The 24,665-nt window shown below is 38.7% G+C and overlaps 1 protein-coding gene across 1 annotated transcript; it reads left to right on the forward strand.

Moving 5' to 3' along the window:
* Positions 1-458: 458 nt before the first annotated feature.
* On the forward strand, positions 459-24,514 carry Trim23 (tripartite motif containing 23). Its single transcript, XM_051172330.1, has 11 exons — positions 459-625; positions 4,256-4,418; positions 8,848-8,969; positions 9,630-9,908; positions 10,457-10,639; positions 12,299-12,514; positions 15,411-15,545; positions 19,855-19,984; positions 20,490-20,600; positions 21,957-22,081; positions 24,069-24,514. Exons 1-11 carry the CDS (start codon positions 545-547, stop codon positions 24,246-24,248), a joined length of 1,725 nt encoding a protein of 574 aa, XP_051028287.1. The 5' UTR covers positions 459-544; the 3' UTR covers positions 24,249-24,514.
* Positions 24,515-24,665: the final 151 nt, after the last annotated feature.

The following is a 24,665-nucleotide window of genomic DNA, read 5'->3' on the forward strand; positions in this document are numbered from 1 at the left end:
ATACGTATTTTCCCCAACCACACAGGCTAACTTCAAAGAGCCACTTCCAGCTGACAATACACAGCCTCCCAAACGCTTACTTTGCTCAGTGCGGGTGGGGCACGGAGATACTACAGTGGCATGCTGGGATTTGTAGTTTATTTTATACAACTTTCTGCAGCGTACAGGGCAGCGGGGAGATGCAGTTCCCTCACTCCTTCACTCTGGTTCGATTCAGTTCTGGAGGAAAAAAAATCATTATAGGAACGACATTCTTACCCTAAAATTTTATATATGCTCCATCCGTTTTTATTTACTAGTTTTAAACTTTTTCTTTCTTCCCTCCACTACTCGCAGACGGCTTCACGAAAGCATGGCGCGCACGCGCAGGCCGTACAGCCAATGAAAGTCGGAAGAGGCGGGCCGGCGCCTCGTTGCCCCGCCCCCCTCAAGCTCCGTACTGCGCATGCGTGACGGCGGCATGCGCCGAGGCTTCTGGGTAGGTCGCTCAACCCCTCCTCTCAGTTAAAGGCTCTGCTGCAGCTGTGGCGCCGCTCCTTCCAGGATGGCAGCCTTCGCTGTAAACAAGCCCGGAGCCGGAGTAGACAGTGGGCGACAGGGCAGCCGGGGGACGGCTGTGGTGAAGGTGAGGGAACCTGCGTGCTCTGTTCTCCACCTGCGGCCTCCCTTCGCTTCGTCCTGGAGACTTGGCCGCCGCCGATGTGCGGGGCCAGGCTTGGCAGGGCGGGATGGGCGGCCTCTGGAGCCCGGTGGGCGTCACAAGCCCTTGTCCCCTCTCCTCCGTGGTCTTTGCCCAGCTGGCCTGGAAGTTGCCTGGTCTTCTAACTCAGGTGTCAACGTCGCCTAGGGGGCTGTTTGTGAAAAGCACCGCGTGGGCCGGGGGAAGTTGACCTGGATTGGTCTTTCCCCCTAGTCTTCCGTTTCTAGTGATGCCTCAAACAGGCATTGATTGGCGTAGTTGTACTAAACAGTCATTGCAGTAGACAAGCATTGCGGTAGCTGTTTCAGCCCGCTGATAATCTACTTAAGAAGGTAGATGTTCATTCGCGTTATACGTGGAAGGTTTAAGTTCATACAATGTGGCAAGGGCCCAGAGTCTGCCTTTCAACGTTGCACTGTTTCGGTAATCATACATGTACATTTTTGAGCTGCCCCCCAATAGTACAGTGTGAAAACTTGTGCAGCATAGTTGGGCATTAACACTAGATGCATGGAGGATTCTCTGCCTAGAAGATGCTACCATATATGGTACACAACGCGTTCAGTGCCAAGTACCTGAAGCTCATTTTCCCCACCCACTGTAACATAGATCTGAAAGGGGCGACTGGTTTAGGGAGTAACTTTGAAAAACATCGATAGCCAAGAGATGAGCCAATAACTCTTTCTGAGTGTGTTGACATCAGTCCATTTTTTAAATTCCCAGAAGTGATTTTAATGTACACTTGGATTGATCACAGTGAGCCAAGTCTGGTTGAACATTGCTTTTAACTTGTCAAGTGGTAAATAATCCTTTGTTGTTGTTGTTTTAAACAAAGGTCTATTTTTTGAGGAATTTATGCCAACACTTTATTGTCGATCATTTTTTATTAGTTGTTGATTCAGTTAACTTTCTATATTAATGAAATCAAGGTACAAAGACCTGAAATATAGAGGAACCCTCATTAGCCGTATTTTATGTTGGAAATTTAATATTTTTGAATTGTGCCTTTCCCAAATAGAGAATACTTGCAGACTATTTTGTGAATTTAAAGTTTTTTTCCCCATAATTGGAATGAGTATCATGTCATATATTCTCCTTAGCACTTTATCAGCATGTTTTATCATATAATTCTGTGTAAATACATATGAAACTTTGATGTCCTGCAGTTGTGGTATATGAACACACTATAATTTATCTTTCAATTTAGTATTTATATGTTTATTTTGTTTTTAATGATACAAATAGTGTTTTTAAGAAATAATACATTCATCTTGCCGTATATGGGCTGGGGATGTGACTCAGTAGTAGAACATTTGCCTGATATATGCAAGACCCTGGGATTTCCCAGCAGTAGAAAGAATAATAACAAGGAAGAAAACATTTGGATTTTGTCCTGTGTGTGTGATATAGTGTGGAATAAATTCATTAAGTACTGCTATATTGTTTCCATGGATGCTGTTATTACTCAATAAATTTTTCATGTCAGTCAAATTGTTTTCCTGCACTTTCATTAATGCAAAGCAGTAACAATTTTTGAAAAATTATCTTGATGAGCCGGGCGTGGTGGCGCACGCCTTTAATCCCAGCACTCGGGAGGCAGAGGCAGGCGGATCGCTGTGAGTTCGAGGCCAGCCTGGTCTACAAAGTGAGTCCAGGATGGCCAAGGCTACAGAGAAACCCTGTCTCGAAAAAAACCAAAAAAAAAAAAAAAAAAGAAAAATTATCTTGATGTAGTTATTCTTTGTATGTTAATGAGTTAGACTGAGTTCTTTTATAATTAAAGTTTTCTTTATATTTAGCTTAATATAATTTACGATATTTAACTTGTCTCCTTGAGTTTCTTTTGAACTACACTGGTATGTGAGGCAGTGGTGAATTACCAGTTTAATACTGCAAAAGATGTTTGCATCTTAATTTCTAAGTCTAAATGTATTGGTGAATCAAGTTTAAAATTGTAATGGTGCTAATGGGATTTCCACTCTAAATTTTTTTTTTTTTTTACTTTGTGTTGTATGTATTTGGTGGCTTCAAACTTTTGTTAGATTTTATTTTCATAAGTACATAGGTGCTTTATACTTGGAGAGTACTGTTCTGTGCTCTTATTCTAATAAGGAGATACAGGCTACTCGGTTATAAAGTACTGAAGTATTTGGGTCAGAAAGATAGATGCTCAGAGTGCATGGGAACCCAGAGAGTAATGTGGTTGTTTCAACTGGAGTGAGAGATGGGTAGACCAAGAGATATGTTATTTGGGAAGTTTTTGATTAATGAAAATAGAAGCTTTAAAAAAATGGAAACCAGTAGGTAAATGTTTACTGTTTCCTCAACGTTAATTAATATACAGAAGAAAGAGCCAAGAGCACTCTCCTGGGCTGGGATGCACTTGGAGCATAGGAGTCAGAGGGTATGGCAGTGAAGCAAGGGAACAGGGTTAGACTGTAGTGTCTTGATAGGAAGACAATGGAATATTTCATTGTGATTGTTTTTAAAGAGTAATTAAAACTGAAAACAAGCACAAAGAAGATGGCTGTAAAAGCACCGAAGATGGTATGCTGTTATAGTTACAGTTTATGACTATAAAATATTAACCCATGTACCTGAGAAATGAGGGTGAGCCAGTTCTCACAGCTTTTCTCTTGACTGCCTTTTGGTAAGTCATGTACCTATTACCACTAGATAGACAAATATTTTCTAAGTCAGAGCTACTTTATCAGTAAGAATAGGCATTGGGATTTAATTCTCAGCTATGTTTTTGCCGTTACATCATTTTGTGAAATCCAGAATATATTTGAACATCCTTAGAGACTTTCTTACAAGTTCTTTATAGTTTAGAAAAGTGATTATCATCCTAAAACACAGTGTAGATTATTTTGTTGAAGTCAGTGGTGGTTTAGCTGGACATAGTGGCACCTCCTGTAATCTTAGCATTTGGGAGGCAGAGGCAGGAGTATCATTGTTACATTTCAGGCCAGTTTGGACTGAAGTCCACGCAGGGATACTCAATGAAATGTCATTTTACAAGGAAATAAAACAGGATATGGAGATACTATTCTGTTGAGAACACCAACTGCTCTTTGGAAGGACTGGGGGTTTGTTTGGTTCCCAGCACCTACATGTGATGCCCTCTCCTGGCCTCTGTGGGCACTGCACAAACATGGTGGCGCATACCTGCTGGCAAAACTCCATACACAAAGTAAAGATAAGTCTTAAAACATTTTTTAAAAAAAAGAAATGAAAGAAAAATGATTAATGATTGGAGTTTCAGTAGAATTATGAAATGTTACATATTTGATTTCCAGAAGATTAGATTATGTTAATTGCTTTAATTTGGCAACATAAGAGTATTTCAAGGAGGTTTCACTTTGGCAAGGTCTGTCAAATGGAAATGGATAAAAATGTGACTTAACGTTATAACTTTTTTAAAAAAAATTTTTCATGGAGGAGTAAAGTAACAAGGTTGATTCAATATACTAAGTCAATTGTTCTTAAATCTAAAATATTTGAATATTGTTCCAATGGTGTTTATAGAGCACATGTTTCTGTTTCACATGATAGGTTCTGGAATGTGGGGTTTGTGAAGATGTCTTCTCTTTGCAAGGAGATAAAGTTCCTCGCCTCCTCCTTTGTGGCCACACAGTCTGTCATGACTGTCTCACTCGCTTGCCTCTGCATGGAAGAGCAATACGTTGTCCATTTGATCGACAAGTAACAGACCTAGGTAGGAAAATTATTCATGTAACACAAATGTCACAGAAAAAAACTCTTCACACTTTTGGCCTTTTAGATTATGTTCCAAAGAGTGTTCAAAATTTGAATTTCTATTAAAGTCAGGGGGTCCTAAGTGTAAGCTAGCCCACTCTTAATTACCAGTGGAAATCTAAGATTTTTATATTCAATACTTAATACAAAGAACGTTAAGAAGTATCAGAAATGTGTGCTATCCTTATTCAAAGAAATGAGAATACTTCATTTATCACAGATTAAATCCTTTGCCTAGAGCTATGAATCCAGTGTCTGTTTCCTTTAAAATGAGTGAGCAGATGTTAAAATATGTATTAAGTCATGTGAGTCTCAATATATTTTCTTACTTTTTTTTCTTTCCTTTAGTTTTGCTTTTTGAGATAGGGTTTCTCTGCTTAGCTCTGGCTGTCCTGGAACTTGCTTTGTAGACCAGGTTGGCCTTGACTCCAGTATCCACCTGCCTTTAGCTCACCAGTATTGGATAGAGTCATACATTACCATGCCCTGCTCAGTCCTTGCACACTTCTAAAGCTACCTCGGAATCAGTGTTGCCATATTTTAAAAATTAAAAATAATGTGTGTGTGTGTGTGTGTGTGTGTGTGTGTGTGTGTGTAGGTATGTTTGACCAAATCAAGTTGTCAGGCTTCGCAGCAGGTACCTTTATCTGAGGATCTATCTTTCTGGCCCAGATTTAGAAAGTACAACATTAACATTTGAACAATTATTTCAGTGTAATATAAGTTCTTAATTTACCATGTAAAATAAAGGAATTATCCCCAAAATATATATATATATGTATGTATATATATATATATATTTTTTTTTTTTTTTTTGGAGACAGAGTCTCTCTGTGTTCACCTTGGCTGTCCTGGTCTCGCTTTATAGACCAGGGTGGCCTTGAACTCACAGTGATCCACCTGCCTCTACCTCCTGAGTGCTGGGAGTAAAGGCGTGCACCACCATGCCTGGCCCCCAAAATAATTTTTAAGGCTGATTTTTTTCCCCCAATCTTTTGTATTACTTTAAATTTTACTTATTTATATATTTTATGTATGTGTTCACCACCTGCATGTATGTCTGCATGCCAGAAGAGGGCGTCAGATCCCATTATAGATGGCTGTGAGCTGCCATGTGGGTGCTGGAAATTGAACCCTGGTCCTCTGGTAGAACAGTCAGTTCTCTTAACTCCTCAGCCATCTCTCCAGCACCCAATTAGCAGTACTTAAGACCAGGGTTGGTAGGAGTGGTGAACCAACTCTTGCACGTTGCCATTTGACCTCCACACTTGTGCTGTGGTGCTTTTTTATATATGTATGCACACACAGAAAAGTATTTACGTATAAAAGGAAGCAAGGGTGTCTTTTAGGACATTAAGAAACACGTTTTACCTGTTTTCTTAAGGTTTTGGCTGTCTTTCATATAAATAAGTAGTATGTTTTTGCTAGAAATCTAATGCAAAATACTAATAATGCCAACATTAACCTACTATAAGCCATGAGATAATAGTGGCGGAAGAGATGTCTTTTTTAAGGTTTATTTGTGTGACTTTTTTATTCTGTAATGAAAATATTACTATTTCTTCATGTATAACATAGATGTGTAGAAATGACCATGTTTTGCAAATGTAGGCTAGAACCTTTGTCCACTGTCTGGGGGAGCCTTCTACCTTCTCTGTAATACCACAGTTGGGGTTTTTACTTCCAGGATTTAAAGTAGAAGTTTATGACAGGGAGCAGCTGGTCACATCTCAGGTTAAATCAAGACTGCTGTAGTACCAACCTTAGAGCTGCCAACTATGGCATGAGTAAAGATTGTAATGACTGTAATTTGTGGGTGCATTTAACTGATTTGTCTGTGGAATATGCTAGTGGTTTTAGATTACTAGCTTCCAGGTTTTTAAAGGGTTGTTCGTATTTATACCATAGAAATAATAACTTGTGTATGTACATATTCATATTATACACGTGAATGAAGAAGAGTCAGTGCTCCTCAGCATGTACAGGGGGACGGAGCCTTTCTTGTCTGCCCCAAACCTTGAGGATTTGCAAGAACAACAAAAGTCTGTGTTGTTTTAAACCATCAAGACTATAGAGGTTGGAGCTGGAGAGATGGCTCAGAGGTTAAGAGCGTTGTCTGCTTTTCCAGGGGTTCTGAGTTCAGTTCCCAGCAACCACGTGGTAGCTCACACCCATCTATACTGGGGTCTGATGCCCTCTTCTGGCATTCAGGGATACATGCAGACAGAGCACTGTATACATAATAAATAAATCTTAAAAAAAAAAAAAAGCTGGTTGAGGTTTTTATTGCAGTTGCAAAATTGTTAGGTACTCCTGGGAGTTTGTGCATTCCTTCGTAATGTCTAATTTTGGGAAAATTGTCAAGGCTCTATTTTTAAATGATTGGCTTGAATACTTTAATGGTTATATAAACAGAGTAGATGGACCTCAGCTTGTACAATACATGGGACAAATGGAAACAAGGAGAAAACTTTGTGGAGGGACAGCAAAGTGAAGGCAGGCATGCTTGAGTGGTCTGTGTGATGGCAATTGAGAAAAGAGGCCACAGAAATCAAATGTGGGTAAGATGGCTTCATTTTAAAACCAGAGAATGTTTTTGGGTTTGTTTCTAAAGAAAAAAAAAAAAAAAAGAAAGAAAAAGGCAAGGAGCTTGGTAGAGCTTGTCACCATTATGATTTTTACATTTTTATTCTATTGACAAACACCAGATGGCAGCAGTATCAGAAAGTGTTTGTACTGAGGAGGGAAACACAGCAGGTCCTAACTGCTGAACTATCTGGCTATTTGTCGCTCAGAAGCAGTGGGTGTTTGCATGTGTATGTACGAATATGCGCACGTTCTTGTATGTTCAGTTTGGGTCGAGGAACCGTCTGTCCTTATTCAAACCTTCCTAGAGTTGTATCGAAGATGGCTCACTCTCGCTTTGTTGTGGGGCTCCATGAAGAATCTTCTTAATTAAAAAAGCATTTTTATGAGACGGGTGGTGGCGCACGCCTTTAATCCCAGCACTTGCGAGGCAGAGGCAGGTGGATTGCTGCAAATTCGAGGCCAGCCTGGTCTACAAAGTGATATGCAGAGAAACCCTGTATCAAAAAACCAAAAAAGGTATTTTTATTTTATGTGTATGGCTACTTTGCCTGCATCTATATATCACCTGGTGCCTGCAGAAGCCGGGAGAGGATATTAGGTCCCTCAGAGCTAGAGTTGAAGCAGTGAACCACGTAGTGAGGTGTTAGAAGGCAAATCTGATTCTTCATAAAAACAGCCTGTGCTCTTAACCACTGAGCCATCTCTTCAACACCCACTGTGAGAAATTATATAGTCAGTGATAGGAACAGGTTAAAAGAAGGGTGTGGAATCTTTAGCTCTCCTAGTTGTAGTTTACTGAGAGATGTATTTTTTTTTAATGTCCATTGTATGTTTTATACAGTAATTTATAAATGTGAGTTGTAGCTTATTTTTGTGGTCATGAAAAAATAGATTGTGAACAGTTTATTTTTGCCTCCCCCTTTCCCTCCCTCACGTGTGTGTATGTGTATGTGCGTGTGTATGTATGTGCGCATGTGTGTGTGTGCGTGTGTGTTGAACCCAGGGCCTTGCACATGCTGAGTATATTCTCCGTCATTGAACCAAACTCATTTCTTCTACAATATCTTTAAAAAGAAATTTGTGTGTATACTGTGGGTTGAACCTAGGGCTTTACACATGCTCTGCCATTGAGCTTAACTCCTTTCTTCTATAATAGCTTTAAAAAGAAATAGAGTAAGACATAGTAGTATATTACACACTACTATAAAGGTAAATATTAGTTTGTTAAGTTAAAAAAAAATCTATTCATGTGTATGTATGTGGCACTCATGGGTGTTTGTGCATATGTTCCTGCTTGTATGTGGGTGACCAAGGTTGATGTTGAGAATCTTTGGGAACTGGCCAATATTACTAGTCTTGCTAGTGCTTGCTCTGGAGAGCCCTGTTTTTACCTTTTGATGCTAGAATTACAAGTGAGCCCCCATACCCACTTGGATTTATGTGGGTTTGGGGGACCCAAACTCTGATCCTTACCTTTGGCAACAAGCACTGCAGTCTCCAGCCCCTAGCTTGTGGAACTTTATTTCTTCTCGTGCGTGCGTGCGTGCGTGCGTGCATGCGTGCGTGCGTGCGTGTTTTCCTGTTGTATGTAGCTGTAAAATTTTTTTGAAACCTCGGAAGCTATGTGTTTCCTTGGGATGCTGAGGAGGTGTTTGGTAACCCTAACAAGCCCCTTTGCGGCAGCTTTTGGACATTATTATTGACTTAAACAATATGTTAGAAATTACTCTTAAGATATGAGGCAAATTGATTAAACTCCCATTTTGTTACATTTGCTTTTGTTTTCATATTTGTCCTAGGAGATTCAGGTGTCTGGGGTTTGAAAAAAAACTTTGCTTTACTGGAGCTTTTAGAGCGATTGCAAAATGGACATATTGGTCAGTATGGAGCTGCAGAGGAAGCCATTGGGATATCTGGAGAGGTACTAGTGGGCTTGTTGAAATACTTATCACGGGGGTTTTTGTTTTTTTGTTTTTTTTTTCTTTTTTGGAGACAGGGTTTCTTTGTTTAGCCCTGGCTGTCCTGGATTCACTTTGTAGACCAGGCTGGCCTCAGGCTCACAGAGATCTACCTGCCTCTGCCTCCCTAGTGTTGGGATTAAAGGTGTGCGCCACCACCCCGGCAGGGATTCCTTTAATACTAAAATATTTTCCAATATTTGTACAGTATTACTTTGTTTGCTTTGCCTGTGAGTTTTTAGAAACACAGTTTGGTTAAGGGAGTCCTGTGACCGACTAGCTAAGCTGTATCAGCTGACTAGTTGATGTGCTGTAGCTGGTTGTTTGTGGGCCTTCCTCTGTTCTGTAGTGTGTTGTGCATAATGGATTAAAGTTCCCAGAATTCCTTCTGGCTCTAGAAGCCACTTATTTTGAGGCTGTTTCACTTTTCTTATTTTGGCTTTCTTTATTCACTTCCTTAGTTCTTTTTTTTTTTTTTTTTTTGGAATGATTAACAACAAATTTCACTTTAAAATATCATGTACAACCTAGTTAGTTAAATAGAAAAGATTGTGGGGTTTTATAGTTCAAACTTTGCCATGTTTTATTGAGTGTTCAATTTTAAGACATTAACTTTTTATTAGAGCATTGTTCGCTGTGATGAAGACGAAGCTCATGTTGCATCTGTGTACTGCACTGTGTGCGCGACTCACTTGTGCTCAGAATGTTCTCAAGTTACTCACTCGACAAAGACACTAGCGAAGCATAGACGAGTGCCTCTGGCTGACAAGCCTCATGAGAAAACCATGTGCTGCCAGCACCAGGTGCACGCCATTGAGTTTGTTTGCTTGGAAGAAGGTTGTCAAACTAGCCCACTCATGTGCTGTGTCTGCAAAGAATATGGAAAACACCAAGGCCACAAGGTATGAACTTAACCCAGTTGGGTGACTGTGGAAGGAATTCAGCCTTCCATTTATTTTCACTGACCTGTTTGTTTATGTGAACACATAAACTCCCTTTAACTTTTGAGGAAAGTTAAGTGATTAACTTAATGAGTTGGTCTCAGTAGCATGGGAAAAACTGAAAATTTTAACTTTGGAATGGTGTAATTTCAGAGAAGCTTCATGATTATTTCCATCAGGAGACAGAAAATCTCATCTTTATGTGCTTGTTTTATACTACACTGTACTGCTTTGGTAATACTTATATCTACTGATAGCTCATGATGTAATTTTGCACACTCTCTTGGTTTGTTGCATAGCAATACATGGGATTCCAACTTCTGACTTACTCTTTTTAGTGAAGCTTTCCTAAAAAAGGAAAGTTTTTGTCTTCTTATGTTGTACTTGTTTGAAATGTGTTACAAAAGCCACTTGTGGCTCATGTTTATTTATAGTAAAAGTGTTTTAAGTAGTTTTTTAAGTCAGTAGACACCTTTGAGTTCTTTCCTGTAATTGTGTTGTATTGATAGCATGCAGTACTGGAACCAGAAGCTAACCAGATACGAGCATCAATTTTAGACATGGCTCACTGCATACGGACGTTCACTGAGGAAATCTCAGATTATTCCAGAAAATTAGTAGGAATTGTTCAGCACATTGAAGGAGGAGAACAAATAGTGGAAGATGGAATTGGAATGGCTCACACAGAACATGTATGGATTCTTTCCTTTTCTCTTTGTTTTCTTAACCTTTTTTATTCTCATCTTTGCATCTTCTAGTAAGTATCACACAGTTACAGTCACACACAGAGTACTACACTGGACACTAAATATAAGCGTGTGTGTTTTATACTTCTTTTTTATATGTTGTGCTTCTTATATACTATCAAATATACTGTACTTTCCTACCCACAATACAAAATAAGATTAACCTTGAAAGTCTCTTATAGATTATACACCATTATATATATGGTGTGTTCATATATACAGTAATATGTTTATATATACAGCTTATGTATACAGTAATATGTTTATATATATATTTATATGTATACACTGGTGTCTGTCATATAAGAAGGTTTCAAGGTTGACACTATTGTGTGTTGTGGGTAGGGAGTGTATTTGGTAGCATATAAGAGATATAACTCATCATGCAGTTCATGGAAGACGCCTAGATGTGATGTCTAAACTGAGTCCTGAGGGAATTCAGTCAGAGAGAAGTGTGGGTTGGGAGTCTGTTGTCCCAGGAAGGGAAGTATGCATGTAAGTGATTGGAAGTAAGGGCTGGGCGAATTGTAGCTTCTTCTTCTTCTTCTTCTTCTTCTTTTTTTTTTTTTTTGTTTGTTTTTCGAGACAGGGTTTCTCTGTGTAATCTTGGCTGTCCTGGACTCACTTTGTAGACCAGGCTGGCCTCGAACTCACAGCGATCCGCCTGCCTCTGCCTCCCAAGTGCTGGGATTAAAGGCAGAATTGTAGCTTCTTAAACTTTAAAATGTTTGGAGATTTGAACTGGGTCTGTCAAGAAAAAAAATTGAAGAGTTAAAGGCCAAGGAAGTCACTGTGGAACCTGTTAGTCATGCTGGAGACTTTAACGCTTGAACTTTAAGAGTAATTATGAGCTATTAAACTACTGACATAGGAGCAAGACAATCACGTTTACATTAAAAACTGTTACTGTTAAATACAGAAAATGAACTGGAGGAAAGCAGCTGTAGAATCAGGAAGATCTGTTAGGACATTGTTGAAATCATCTACGTTAGGGATGTTTATATCCTGCAATATTGCAGTGGCAGTAACAACGAAGATGGAGTTGAGATTTTAAAGAACAGTAAGTCTCGGCAGCTCGTTGTCAGTATTGATTGGTGGGGGACTTGATTGGTCAGAAAGTTAAGAGAATTTATATTGTGAGGACCAGTTTGCTGGAGGTGATGGCAGTAAGTATGGCTAGGTTCTGGAAATGCTTTGAAGTCAGCAGAATTTGGTAAGACTAGTAATAGAATTTAAAAGGGGTGTTAGGGATGAATTGCGTTTTTTATCCTTCCTTCCTTCCCTCCTTCCTTCCTTCCTTCCTTCCTTCCTTCCTTCCTTCCTTCCTTCCTTTTTTCCTTCCTTTGTTTCTTTGTTTCTTTTCTGTTTCTTTCTTGTTTGTTTCTTTTTTTTTAACTTCAATAACCTGGATGAAGTTACCATTTATTGAGATAGAGGTAGTTAGGTTTGGAGATGGGGAAAACTGGAGATTAGATTCCATTTTGCTTCAGATATAATTTATAAATAGTTAAATATTCAAAATTCAAAGATGATATTTAAATTTTGATATTTTGCATATAAAGTATTTAAGGTTTTATTGTTTAAAATTTACTCGTGTCTTTGTAGGTCCCAGGTACTGCAGAGAATGCTCGATCATGTGTCAGAGCTTATTTTTCTGATTTACATGAAACTCTGTGTCGTCAGGAGGAAATGGCTCTAAGTGTTGTTGATGCTCATGTTCGAGAAAAACTGATTTGGCTCAGGCAGCAACAAGAGGATATGACTATTCTCTTGTCCCAGGTTTCAACAGCTTGTCTTCATTGTGAAAAGACTTTGCAGCAGGTAGGTAATTTAAAGGTGGTTATTTATATTTTTAATGTCAAGAACATAATTGTCAGAGATACACTCTTCTCTTTCATTAACTTAGCAACTGGGTTCTACTGCATGTGTTAGCATTGGTTTTAAGACATGGCCTCTAATTTCAAATTGTTCCACCAACCATAGTAGTGTCCTGTTTATGTTTTTCCTGTCATAAGGGTATTGATTTTAGGACCTCTGCAGTGCCATTCTTCAATTATGTATTAAAATCTTCTTCCTTCAAGGGGCTAACTCACATGTTTACTCTTGGAAGCTTTAATTCATTTACCCACTTTGCAGATGATTTACTTTTTTTAATTAGTGAGATTCAAGGGTGATCTAAAAACATGTCACAAGTGGGATATAGAGGGATAATTATTGCCTTATGAACTGTTGAAAAACTGCAGTCTAATTTATGCTTTGAATAATTATGCTAATTTGAAATTATAGTTTAAAACTCCTACCAATGTCAATATTTTTCTTACATGTCTCATTATACTTAGAATGTGGCCAGCCTACAAACTCATAATTAGTTTTATTTGCTGGGAGCCCTTGTCATATTGGCTTGTAAAAGTTGATGCATGTTTTAGCTCACTCTCTGTTGCTCTGGTACAACACTGACAGAAACCACATTGGTGCAGGGAAGGGGTTTATTTTTATCTTACAGGTAGCAGCCCGTTATTGAGGGAAGCCAAGGAAGGGAGGTAGAGACAAGACCTGAGGCGGACAGTGTGGAGGAGTGTTACAGAAGGGCTGGCCAGGGCTGGCGCCACCCTCCGTGGGCTGGGCCTCCAACATCAATTAGCAATCAAAAAGGTGCCCCACAGTCATGCCCATGGGACACCAGTGGAAGCAATTCCTCAATTGAGATTCCCTTGTCCTATGTGTGTCAAGACGTTCATGAACACGATTTCTAACAATATATACACCATTTATTGTGGTGTCTCGACCTTATCATGCTCTGTCTACTTTGATCCTGGGGCTAGGGTTGTGCGAGTGCCTATACTGTCCTCTAGATTGATCTTGGGCACTCGTAGTAGGGAGCAGGAGAGGGAAGCTGGGAGGCAGGAAGCAGCTTGCTGTGGGTTACTCGTGACTTGAGTTTCTCTGAATATCAGTTCACGTATAAAGATACCGAGTTTTTGAAAAGCTCAGTTTTAGTTTCATGAGGTCCTTCTTACAGGTTTATTAAATTTCCACAGGCACTGTACATTTGTGGTACACAGATAAACATACAAAATACTCATATACATAAAAAACCTTTTTTCATTTCTTCTACTTCAAATATTTATCATTTAGTTCTTGGTCATGTTGATGTTAAGTGTTCTCAATGTGAAGTTAATAATAGATATACGCAAATAAAAATGGAAAATGCAAAAAGAAGTTTATGTAGCTGGGTGTGGTGGTGCACACCTTTATTCTAGCACTAGAGAGGCATAGTTAGTTAGGTTGATCTCTGGGCATTCAAGGCCAGCCCGGTCTACAAAGTTAAATCCAGATCAGCTGGAGACCCTGCCCCAAAATAATAATAAAAGTGTGTGTATGTATGTATGTATGTATATGTATGTACGTGCATGTGCATATGCAGTTGTATTGGGAAATATATATGTCCAAATGTACATTTATATGAAGGCTACAGGACAACCTCAGATGTCATTGTAAGGAGTTCTGTGTACCTCCTTTTACATATGATCCTCCTGAGCCTTAGGGATCCTCCCATCTCTCACTCTTGTATGGAGAATGATTTACAACAGCCGTACCTTCAGTTTTGAATGAGTACCACAGACACAGACTAGGGAAGCCCCGTTAAGGCAGCCAGCTGGAGTTCTTGATTGATGGAATCCCAGACAGAGCAGGATGACATTATCAAATTAGGTGTTCACAATATCCAGCAGCAGAAACCAATTGGAGAAGTTAGGATAGAGTTCCCAATTGAGCTTTCTCTCCATGGATGAGTTTCCTGTGCTCCACTTCAGACTTCTCTTTCTCACTGTAAGCACTTTTGTATCATGGGCTAAACAAACAATAGTAGCATGTTTGGAATTTCTCCTCTAGCAGTTTCTAAGGACATGATGTATGCTGGCTAGTTCTATGTCAACTTGACACAGGGTCGAGTGATTTTGGAGAAGGGGTTCACAGTTGAGGAAATGGCCCTCACTGGATCGGTCTCTGGGTAACCCTGTGGTATATTTTTTGATTGATGATTGATGGAGGTTGGCCCAGCTCCTGTAGGTGATGCCATCCCCAGGCTAGTGGATGTCATCATCCTAACCCTGAGTGCTATAAGAAACAGACTGAACAAGCCATGGGGAGCAAGCCCATAAGCAGCACTCCTCCATGGCCTCTGCATCAGCTCCTGCCTCCAGGTTCCTGCCTTGTTTGAGTTCCTGTTCTGGCTTCTCTTAGTGATGCACTGTGATATGAAACTGTACGCTGAAATAAACCCTTTTCTTCCAAAGTGATTTTCATTATGGTGTTTTATCACAGCAGTAGGAACCTAACTAAGAAATGATGTTTTTACTCTTAGTCTCTTTTGCTGTTCCCTTTCTTACTTGTCACAGACTTAAGGTGCTATCCCACTGCCAGACAAGGGGTCTTGGAAGACACTTAATGTAAACAGACTCAGCTCCGGTTCCTGAGGCAGCCTCTCAGTGCGCTCAAACCTCACATGACAGTTTACCCGTGTGCTGTGTACCTTACACCTTTCCAGCACTACAAGCAAGTACCACAGAACCTGGCTTTTTACATAGGTTCTGGGGATTGTATTGAGCTCCTAACATTTACTTCCAATACTGCAATGTTAAATGGTTTTTATTGAAAGTTGATGGAGTCTCCATTTCTTTAAGAAAAACTTCATGGGAAATGCTGTCTTGTTTTCTAGGATGATTGCAGAGTTGTCTTGGCAAAACAAGAAATTACAAGACTGTTAGAAACACTGCAAAAACAACAGCAGCAGTTCACAGAAGTTGCAGATCATATTCAGTTGGATGCCAGTATCCCAGTCACTTTTACAAAGGTGATGTACTGTCCTTTGTTTCTACCTATGCTATTTGGAAATTGTTAGTAGCCCGAAATGTAAATCAACTTAAAGAGAACACTAGCAAATTCATAAGTTGAATTTCAAGAGAAACTTTAATCAATAGGAAATTAAAAACAAATGAGACTAAGTCTCTCTGTTCTCATTTCCCAATTTAATTGGAGCTGTACCCAAAATATAATTTTACATTTTAAATACTTTATTAGTTTTATTAGTTATTCCACTAATTCAGATTTCTCAGATTTTTTTCAAAGTAAAAAAAGAATATTTGGGAGACCGTATCACAAAGCAGGTGGTCTTGAATTTTCTGTGTAGTTGAGGTTAGTCTGAACCTCCTTTCTCTAACTCCAATTGCTAGTATTTTATGTGTGCACTACAATACCTGGCTTCCAAATGAATTCCTTTTTTTTTTTTTGTTAAAGACAGGGTTTCTTTGTATAAAAGCCAAGGTTTCTTTGTGTACAGCTGACTGTCCTGAAACTTGTTCTGTAGACCAGGCTGGCCTCGAACTCACAGAGATCACCTGCCTCTGCCTCCTGAGTGCTGGGATTACAGGTGTATGCCACCACGCCCGACTTTTTGGTCCACTTTTTAATTGGTTTGAATTTTTGTTGTTGTTTAAGAGTTCTTTATGTATCCTGGGTATATATCAGTCCCCTGTCAGCTTTTTTATTTGTAGACATTTCATTACATTTGGTAAATTTCTATTTTACTCTACTGATTATGATCTGTTGGCACAAAGGTTTTTAATGTGATGTAGATTAACTGTCTTTTCTTGCTTCTGTTGCCTATGCTTTAGTATCCTATCCAGGCAGTCAGACTCAAGGCATTGAAATGTTTCTTTTGTATCCTAGCCTTATAGTTGTCAACCTTTTCATTTAATTCATTTTGAGTTAATTTTTGTGAGCAGTGTAAGATGTGGACCTCTTCATCTTTCACAACCAATCCCCACTTACTCGGCTCAGGCCTGAAGACCGCCTTTTCTCTGTGAGAATGCTTGGTGCAGATCATGCCACTGTATTTTATATGTGTGATGGTTGTATTAGGATGCTCTGCTCACTTGATTTGTTTGGTTTTGTTTCAGTCCACATGCTTTTCATTTGTGTAGCTCTGTAAAATATTTTGTTGTCAGAAAGTGTGAGTTCTCTGACTCTATGTTCAAAATTGTTTTAGCTATGCTCCTTTGGTACTTTTTTCTTCCTCTCAAAGTGTTTTTGTTTTCTGATCTGTACCTTGGCACATGGTATACAAATACCGAAGGGTACTTTTACCTCAGGTCATTGGGATTTGGGTGGAAGTTACACTGACACCTGAACAATATTAATTTTTAGATCTGTGAACGTGGGATACCTAATGTCTTTGTCAATTTTTTGCAGCAATGCTTTCCAGTTTGTTTTGTTTTAAAGATTTTTATTTTATGGCTATGAATACTTTTTATATATATATGCATTACCATGTACCTAGTACCCACTGAAGCCAGATGAGTTTGTCACAGTCCCTGGAACTGGAGTTACAGGCTGTTGTGAGCCTTCATGTGGATGCTGAAAACTGAACGTTGGTCCTCTGCAACAAAGGAGCCACTGAGCCATCTTGCTAGTCCTCTCCCCTATCTTTTTAAAAGTTTTATTTTTTTTTATGTTTTGTAGTTTTCAGAATACAGGTCTTTCAAGTCTTTAGCTAGGCTTATTATTAAGTTAATTGCTTTTGATACTGTTGGAAATGGCACTGCTTTCTTAAATTCTGTTTTTAATTGTTCATTATTGATGAACAAAAATGGAACTTTTCTTTTCTCGTTGGCCTTGCGTCTTACAACTTCCCTAAATATATTTATATTAACAATTTGGGGGGGGGGTGGTCTTCAGGGCTTTCTACATAAAGATCCTGTCATTTATAAAGCAAATTGTACATGGTTCTTTTTGATTTGGATAATTTTACATATTTTCTTTCTTTTTTTTGGGGAAAGGTGGTTTCGAGACAGGGTTTCTCTGTGTAGCCTTGGCTGTCCTGGACTTGCTTTGTAGACCAGGCTGGCCTCGAGTTCACAGTGATCTGCCTGCCTCTGCCTCCCAAGTGCTGGGATTACAGGTGTGGACCACTGCGCCCGGCCCATCTTTTCTTTCTTAATCATTGTAGTTAAGAGTTCTAAATTAGTAGTGTGTTGAATACTCCTGTAATACCGTGTTAAATAGAAAGCTAGAAGGGAGCTTTGTCTTTTTCTTACCTTAAGAGGGTTAACTATGGGATTTTCATGTGTATGGTTTCTATTCCTGGTGTGTTAAATTTTCATTATATAATCATAATGGATTTTCTCAAATGTTCTGTAGGTATCACCATATGGTTTTTGTCTTTCATTTGTTGCTGTGGTATATTGAGTTGATGAAAGTCTGTCTTCCAGGGATAAACCCCATTGGTCATGGTGTATAATCATTTTAATTGGTTGGTGAATTCAGCTTACTAGTATTTTTTTTCTAGTTTATATCTTGCTATAGCTGGTAAGGGAAAGAGCAATGTCGGGCACTAAGAATGCCTCAATTTATTTTTCTTTTATTCGTATACTAGGGCTCAAGCTTGGCCTTGTCTGTGATAAGAAACCTCTTCCACTCGCTCTAGCCCCAGTTCTCCGCTTGGCTTTATACTCGCCTAGGTGCTGTGGCTTCTCAGCTAGTGTCTAGGGTTGTTCTTATGATTGGATTTTTGTCCTTTTATTATTTTGTTTCTCAGCTGCAGTATTGGACTACATTTGGAAGCCCATATGTAGATGAAGTTTTTTGGAGCAGTTGATCTTAAGTAGAATGAAAAGGAAGATTTCTTTTAAGTTTCTAAAAAAATATTAACATTCAAAAAGAAAATACGATTCTAAAAGGGGGATTAAAAGCCAGGAGAATTTTGTATTAGTTAAAAAAAAAAAGGAAGCAAAATCATAATTTCTAACAACATATAGCACTTATATGTCAGGAAGGAGTATATAGATTTTTACATAAATTTGAAACATAATCTGGTAAATGTTTACTTTTAGTTCTCACTTTATAATTGAGATAGACAAGTAGTGTAGCTAGAACGTATAAACATGTTCACTTCAGGATTCTTTTTTAATATATATTTTATTAATTTATTCATATTACATCTCAATTGTTATCCCATCCCTTGTATCCTCCCATTCCTCCCTCCCTCCCATTTTCCCCTTACTCCCCTCCCCATGACTGTGACTGAGGGGGATTACCTCCCCCTGTATATGCTCATAGAGTATCAAGTCTCTTCTTGGTCACCTGCTATCCTTCCTCTGAGTGCCACCAGGTCTCCCCATCAAGGGGACGTGATCTAATATGGGGCACCAGAGTTTGTGTGAAAGTCAGACCCCACTCTCCATTCAACTGTGGAGAATGTCCTGTCCATTGGCTAGATCTGGGTAGGGGTTCGAAGTTTACTGCACGTATTGTCCTTGGCTGGTGCCATAGTTTGAGCAGGACCCCTGGGCCCAGATCTGCCTGTCATAATGTTCTTCTTGTAGGTTTCACTTCAGGATTCTTTAAAACAGCAAAAATTCAGAAATGATCTGAAATTTAACAGATTTGTTAAATTGTAGTCCAGTGATTATAATTAAGTTATCAAAATAGTTTGTTCAGTATATGTTAAAATGAATGCTTTCCATATTATACTGTAAGTGAAAAATAAGTTATATTATTTGTATAGTATTGTTTTTCAAAAGCATATTTGGAGGGTTGGGACATATTGTTTTTGAGTCATTCATTGCAAGGTGAGGCCCTGAATTTAGTTCCTAGCACTAGAGAAACAAACAAACAAACAACAAAGTAAATGAAAAGTACATTTGTTATATGCTTCTTACCCAGTATGGAATGCATCTGGAATACATCAGTATTGTGTTATTAACAGATTCTTCTGGAAATTTATCAGTGGTATTTATTTGTAATTAATTTATCCCTTTTTTGATGTTTTAAATTTTTATGTTCATGTGTATGCATATACATGTGTGTGCATGCACCTGGAGGCTAGAGGTCAGTGTCAAGTGCCTTACAGTATTTTGAGACAAGGTCTGCCACTCAATATGTATGTCTAGGGAGCCACTTGTCTTAGCTTCCTGGTTCCCCTCAGTACTGGGCTTAAAAACATGAAGTACTATGCTCAGCTTTTATAGATGCTCAGCCTCTGACCTCAAGTTTTCATGCTTACATAGCAGGCCCTTAGTCACTGCTCACTCCATTTAACGTTTTTTTAAGCACAGCTTAAAACATGTTATATTAATCTGACTTCAATTTTTTCAACACCACAGGACAACAGAGTTCATATTGGACCCAAAATGGAAATCCGAGTTGTTACTTTAGGATTGGATGGTGCTGGGAAAACTACTATTTTATTCAAGTTAAAACAAGATGAGTTCATGCAGCCTATTCCAACAATTGGTAAGTTTGAATATTGATAGGCAACTGGCTTATAGCTAGCTGAGGTCTCCAAGCATGGTATTGCTATGCAGGTGGCTTGGCTCTTTTCTGGCCCTAAGGTGTCATGTTTCAGAAAAGAAAAAATGAGATTATGGTTGTGGGGCTGAAATGTGCATGGTGACATAGCGTAAGGGACTGAATGTTGATGGGACAGTCAGAAAGAATAGCTTATAGAATCTGAATGACTGCTAGGAATGAGGAGGTGGCAGTGGTACAGAGCTGGTGGATGTATGGACGTCCAGGTTCTGAGGGCACTGGTAGAACAGTAGAGGGCTGGCAGCTGTGAAAGACAGACATCCCCAAAGGACTAGGAGTACAGTTTGTTTGACTTCAGCAGCTATTGTTATAAGCAGATAATTGCTAACTCAAAATTACAAACAGGGATTTGTGATTGGTGTGTCATTCATTGGTAAACATTAAGTACAATATAAAATAATGTTTTGTTTTGTTTTTTATAAAACAACAGGTTTTAATGTGGAAACCGTGGAATACAAAAATCTAAAATTCACCATTTGGGATGTGGGTGGAAAACACAAATTAAGACCATTGTGGAAACATTATTACCTTAACACACAAGGTAAGAGTCAAAAATGACATTTGTATTTTTAACTTAAAAAATTCTTAAAATGAGTTGTGGTACTCTGATTTAATTAGCAAAACTGTTAAAAAGAATGATGGAATTTGAGTGGGAGGAGACACTGGAGGATATGATGTAAATGTATTTTATTTGTATTTTTAAAATAATGGTAAAACTGGGGTATGCACTTTTAGTTTACTCATGATAGGCCATTGTTTTAGAGTTAAAAAAAAAAAAATCCTTACCTCCTCTTGGCTGTTATTAAAGTTGAGCTCTATTGTCAGCCTTCCTGTGGGTAAGATTGCTGACAGTAAGGTAACATGAAGTTGAGTTTGTTGAGTATATGTGTACTCTGATCAACATTTGGCCTACTATAATTGTTCAACAGTTCTATTCCCTGACTTATAATCAGTGTGATCCCAGAGGAACCTATGTGGATATGTACCATTTGGTTCCACCTAGCCTTTATTCACACCTGGCTCAATTCTACATTTTTTTTTGTTTGTTTTTTTGTTTTTTGAGATGGAGTCTCACTTTGTAGACCAGACTGGCCTTGAACTCACAAAGATCTGCCTGCCTCTGCCTCCCAAGTGTTGGGATTACAGGTGTGCACCACCACACCCAGCTTCCATTCTACACTTTTGTGCTTCCTCCCATAAAGCATGTCATCCTATTCCCATTTAAATGGGAGGCAAATTTTTACCTTGGAAATTTTGATATTCTAGTTAGTATGAAGCCCTAACTAACAGAAGGAAGTAGAATTTGTGTGTATATAAACATATTATATTCTATTATAGATAAACTGGGAAATAACTTCAATAATAATAACAGGATGCTAGGGGGCATGAGAAGACAGAACTATTCTAAATTAGGTTGTATCTTAAAGGATATAAAAGTGGATTTAGGGGGGTAGATCAGGACCAAGAGTTTAGGCTGGCCTGGCATATATATCAATCTCAAAGCTAGCATGAGCTGTGTAGCAAGACCTTGTCTCAAAAAAAATGAAAGGCTAGGGATGGAGCTCAGTGGTAGTGTTCCCATGCAATTCATGTATGACCTTGGTTTTGATTCTTTGAATTACTATGGTGGTGGTGAGGGGTTGGTTATATGTTGGGAGCTAAAATTGTGATAGGTCTGAACTTCCAGTTGTCTTTGGGTCTATATGTGAAGGAAATATTAACAGGAAGAGAAATAGTAGCATGGTATTTTTAGGAGCATTTAATTTACATGTTAAATTCAAGTAGAGGATGAAAATAGAGCTGGGAAACAAGATTTACCTAGAATAATGAAAGGAGTTAATACTTGGTTAATTTACTGAAATTTAATAAATGACTGTTTTCTTGTGTACTTTGGTAGCTGTTGTATTTGTTGTTGATAGCAGTCATAGAGACAGAATCAGTGAAGCACACAGTGAACTTGCAAAGTTGCTAACGGAAAAAGAACTCCGAGATGCCTTGCTCCTGATATTTGCTAACAAACAGGTAATGGATTTTTACATCAGAACACATTACTTTAGTAGCTTGTTATATTCTGTGTTATAGGTCAGTTGAGAAGATTTCAAAGAATCAGTTTAATATTTATAAAATTCCTCCTGTGGAAAATGTTACCTTGGATATACTAGGGTATAAACACACATACTGACAAATCAAGTAACTGATGCAGTCAAGGATTGAGTGGGAAGGGCTAAATTCTTAGATCTTGAGCCTAATCTTAGGAGGGCGAGAATGCTTTTCTTGTTTTGTTTTTCAAGGCAAGGTTTCTCTGTGTAGCCTTGGCTGTCCTGGACTTGCTGTGTAAACCAGGCTGGCCTTGAACTCACGGAGATCTGCCTGCCCCTGCCTCCTGTGTGGTAGGTGGGATTAAAGGTGTGCACCACCATGCCTGACCGAGAGAATGCTTTTAAAAGAAGTTGTGGTTTCTTTGAAGTTTTATGTGCACAAGTGTTTTATGTGCATGCATGCCTGTGCATGTGTATGTCTTGTGCCCAGAGGCCAGAAGCAGATGTCAGACCCCCTGAAATTGGAGAAAATAGACCACTGTAAGCCACAAGCCTCACTAGTGTGAGGATCATTGGGTGCTGGGAATGAAACACAGGTTTTTATGTTTTTAACCACAGAGTCATCTCTCCATTTCTCTGAAGTAAAGTTGAATACAGCAGATGTCACAGGAGGGGAAAGTAGAACGAAGAATAAAGAATTCTCACCTCACTAAAAAATGAACAAGAACAGGCAACCTAGCAAGAACTAAAACATCCTTTCTTGTACCAGTAAACATACAAATAAGATACCTGAGATGTTGCTGGCAGTTACTAAACACAACTTATTACAAGACAATGGCAGCATTTTTTCAAGTTTTAGATGTATATACCCCTTTAACTCTGAGGGTCTATTGCATATCATGTTACCTTAGGATAATTTTGTAAATGTAGAATAATTTAACCTTATGATTCAAGGGGTCTAGGACCCCTTACAGATACCAAAGCCTTTGGATGTTCAAGTACTCTTTTTGTAATATTTAGTATTTGTGTATAACTTCCACATTTTTTCTATATACTTTAAATCATCTGTCGGTTATTTATAAGAGTGAAATGTAAGTAGAAGGTAATAGTTGTTAGCGTTACCTTTCAGAGAATAATGACACAAGTTTTTGCATGTTCTGTGAGGAGCTTTTACTGGTTGTTGCCTCTGGGAAGTAGGAGCGTGAGGTGTTGAGAGTGGGCATATAGAAAAGTCTAGAAAGGCCTAACCCTGATAGCTGAGTCCATGGATGTAGAGGAGCGTGAGGTGTTGAGAGTGGGCATATAGAAAAGTCTAGAAAGGTCTAACCCTGATAGCTGAGTCCATGGATGTAGAGGGCTAACATGATTCATAATAGTATATGAACACAATATGACTTCAATAATGGCAGGATTGTTCAAGTACATTGCATCCATGCCAAAAAAAAGTGGTTTTAATTTTAAGATAGTCTACATGTGTTATATTGAAACAGTATCTTCCTGTTAAGTAAAAACTCAAACCATCAAGGCATAAAGTATATACTTGAATTATAGTTGTAAAGTTTCTGGAAAAATATGCAAAAAATTACTACTGTTTGTTCTTGGAAAGGATGAAGGGTAGGAAAAAATACAACCTTCATTATATAATTTCTGCATAAGCCATTTTTATGCTACATAGGTACTACCCTTCTTTTTGGGTGAGGAGGAACTAGATGGCTGATGCCTTACAGCGACCTTGGCATTGTCTTTCAGACAGGAGGCATAGGCTGGGGTTGATTTCATTATATTCTCATATAATTCTAACTAAAACTCTTTGTTCTTTCAATTAATTTCAGAATAGTTGCTGAAAATGAATATAGGCTTTGTTTAGGACTCAATTAGAATGTTGTAAGTAGTTTTTTGTATAATTAGTAAGAGTTAGAAAAATGATCCCTTGGAAGGACTGTTAAAATTATACTTTGTGTGTCCTTTAGGATGTTGCTGGAGCACTTTCAGTAGAAGAGATCACTGAACTTCTCAGTCTCCATAAACTATGCTGTGGTAGGAGCTGGTACATTCAGGGCTGTGACGCTCGAAGTGGTATGGGGCTCTATGAAGGGTTGGACTGGCTGTCGCGGCAACTTGTAGCTGCTGGGGTGTTGGATGTTGCTTGATTCTAATGCAGCAGTTGTTTCAAGCTTATGGTTAAAAGTTACTTTGCATGTAATGGATTCTAAGAAATTCTACGTCTCAGATATGATAGTTAATTTAGGATGTGTATATAAGAATCCTGGACTGAGAAGTATACTATTGTTTTAAAAAATTATTCTGTGGCAAATTTAAACGACTGTATTACATTGGTTAAATAGAAATTTCTTGGATATACACTTTTAAAAGGTACATTAGGTATTGGAAAATTTCAGTTTATATATTACCTGTATATCGGAAGAGAAGTGGGCAGAGAATGAGTAAGAGGTTCTTTATTTCAGTGAAAAGCAGCCAATGGAGTGCCTAGGGAGTCTGGTGTCTTTGCCCCCGTGTGCCAGTTTTGGCCGTGCTCAGCAGTAGACGTGGCAGCCGTATGCTAGAAC

This window comes from Acomys russatus, chromosome 30, assembly GCF_903995435.1.
Source record: "Acomys russatus chromosome 30, mAcoRus1.1, whole genome shotgun sequence".
Taxonomy (NCBI): domain Eukaryota; kingdom Metazoa; phylum Chordata; class Mammalia; order Rodentia; family Muridae; genus Acomys; species Acomys russatus.

What these genes read in the sequence shown, in the direction of transcription:
- Trim23 (XM_051172330.1), top strand. Translation starts at nt 545, where the DNA reads ATGGCAGCCTTCGCTGTAAACAAGCCCGGAGCCGGAGTAGACAGTGGG. An exon ending in TCGACAAGTAACAGACCTAG is followed by an intron (nt 4,419 to 8,847) that starts GTAGGAAAATTA and finishes TATTTGTCCTAG; the next exon opens with GAGATTCAGGTGTCTGGGGT. An exon ending in TTATTACCTTAACACACAAG is followed by an intron (nt 20,601 to 21,956) that starts GTAAGAGTCAAA and finishes GTACTTTGGTAG; the next exon opens with CTGTTGTATTTGTTGTTGAT.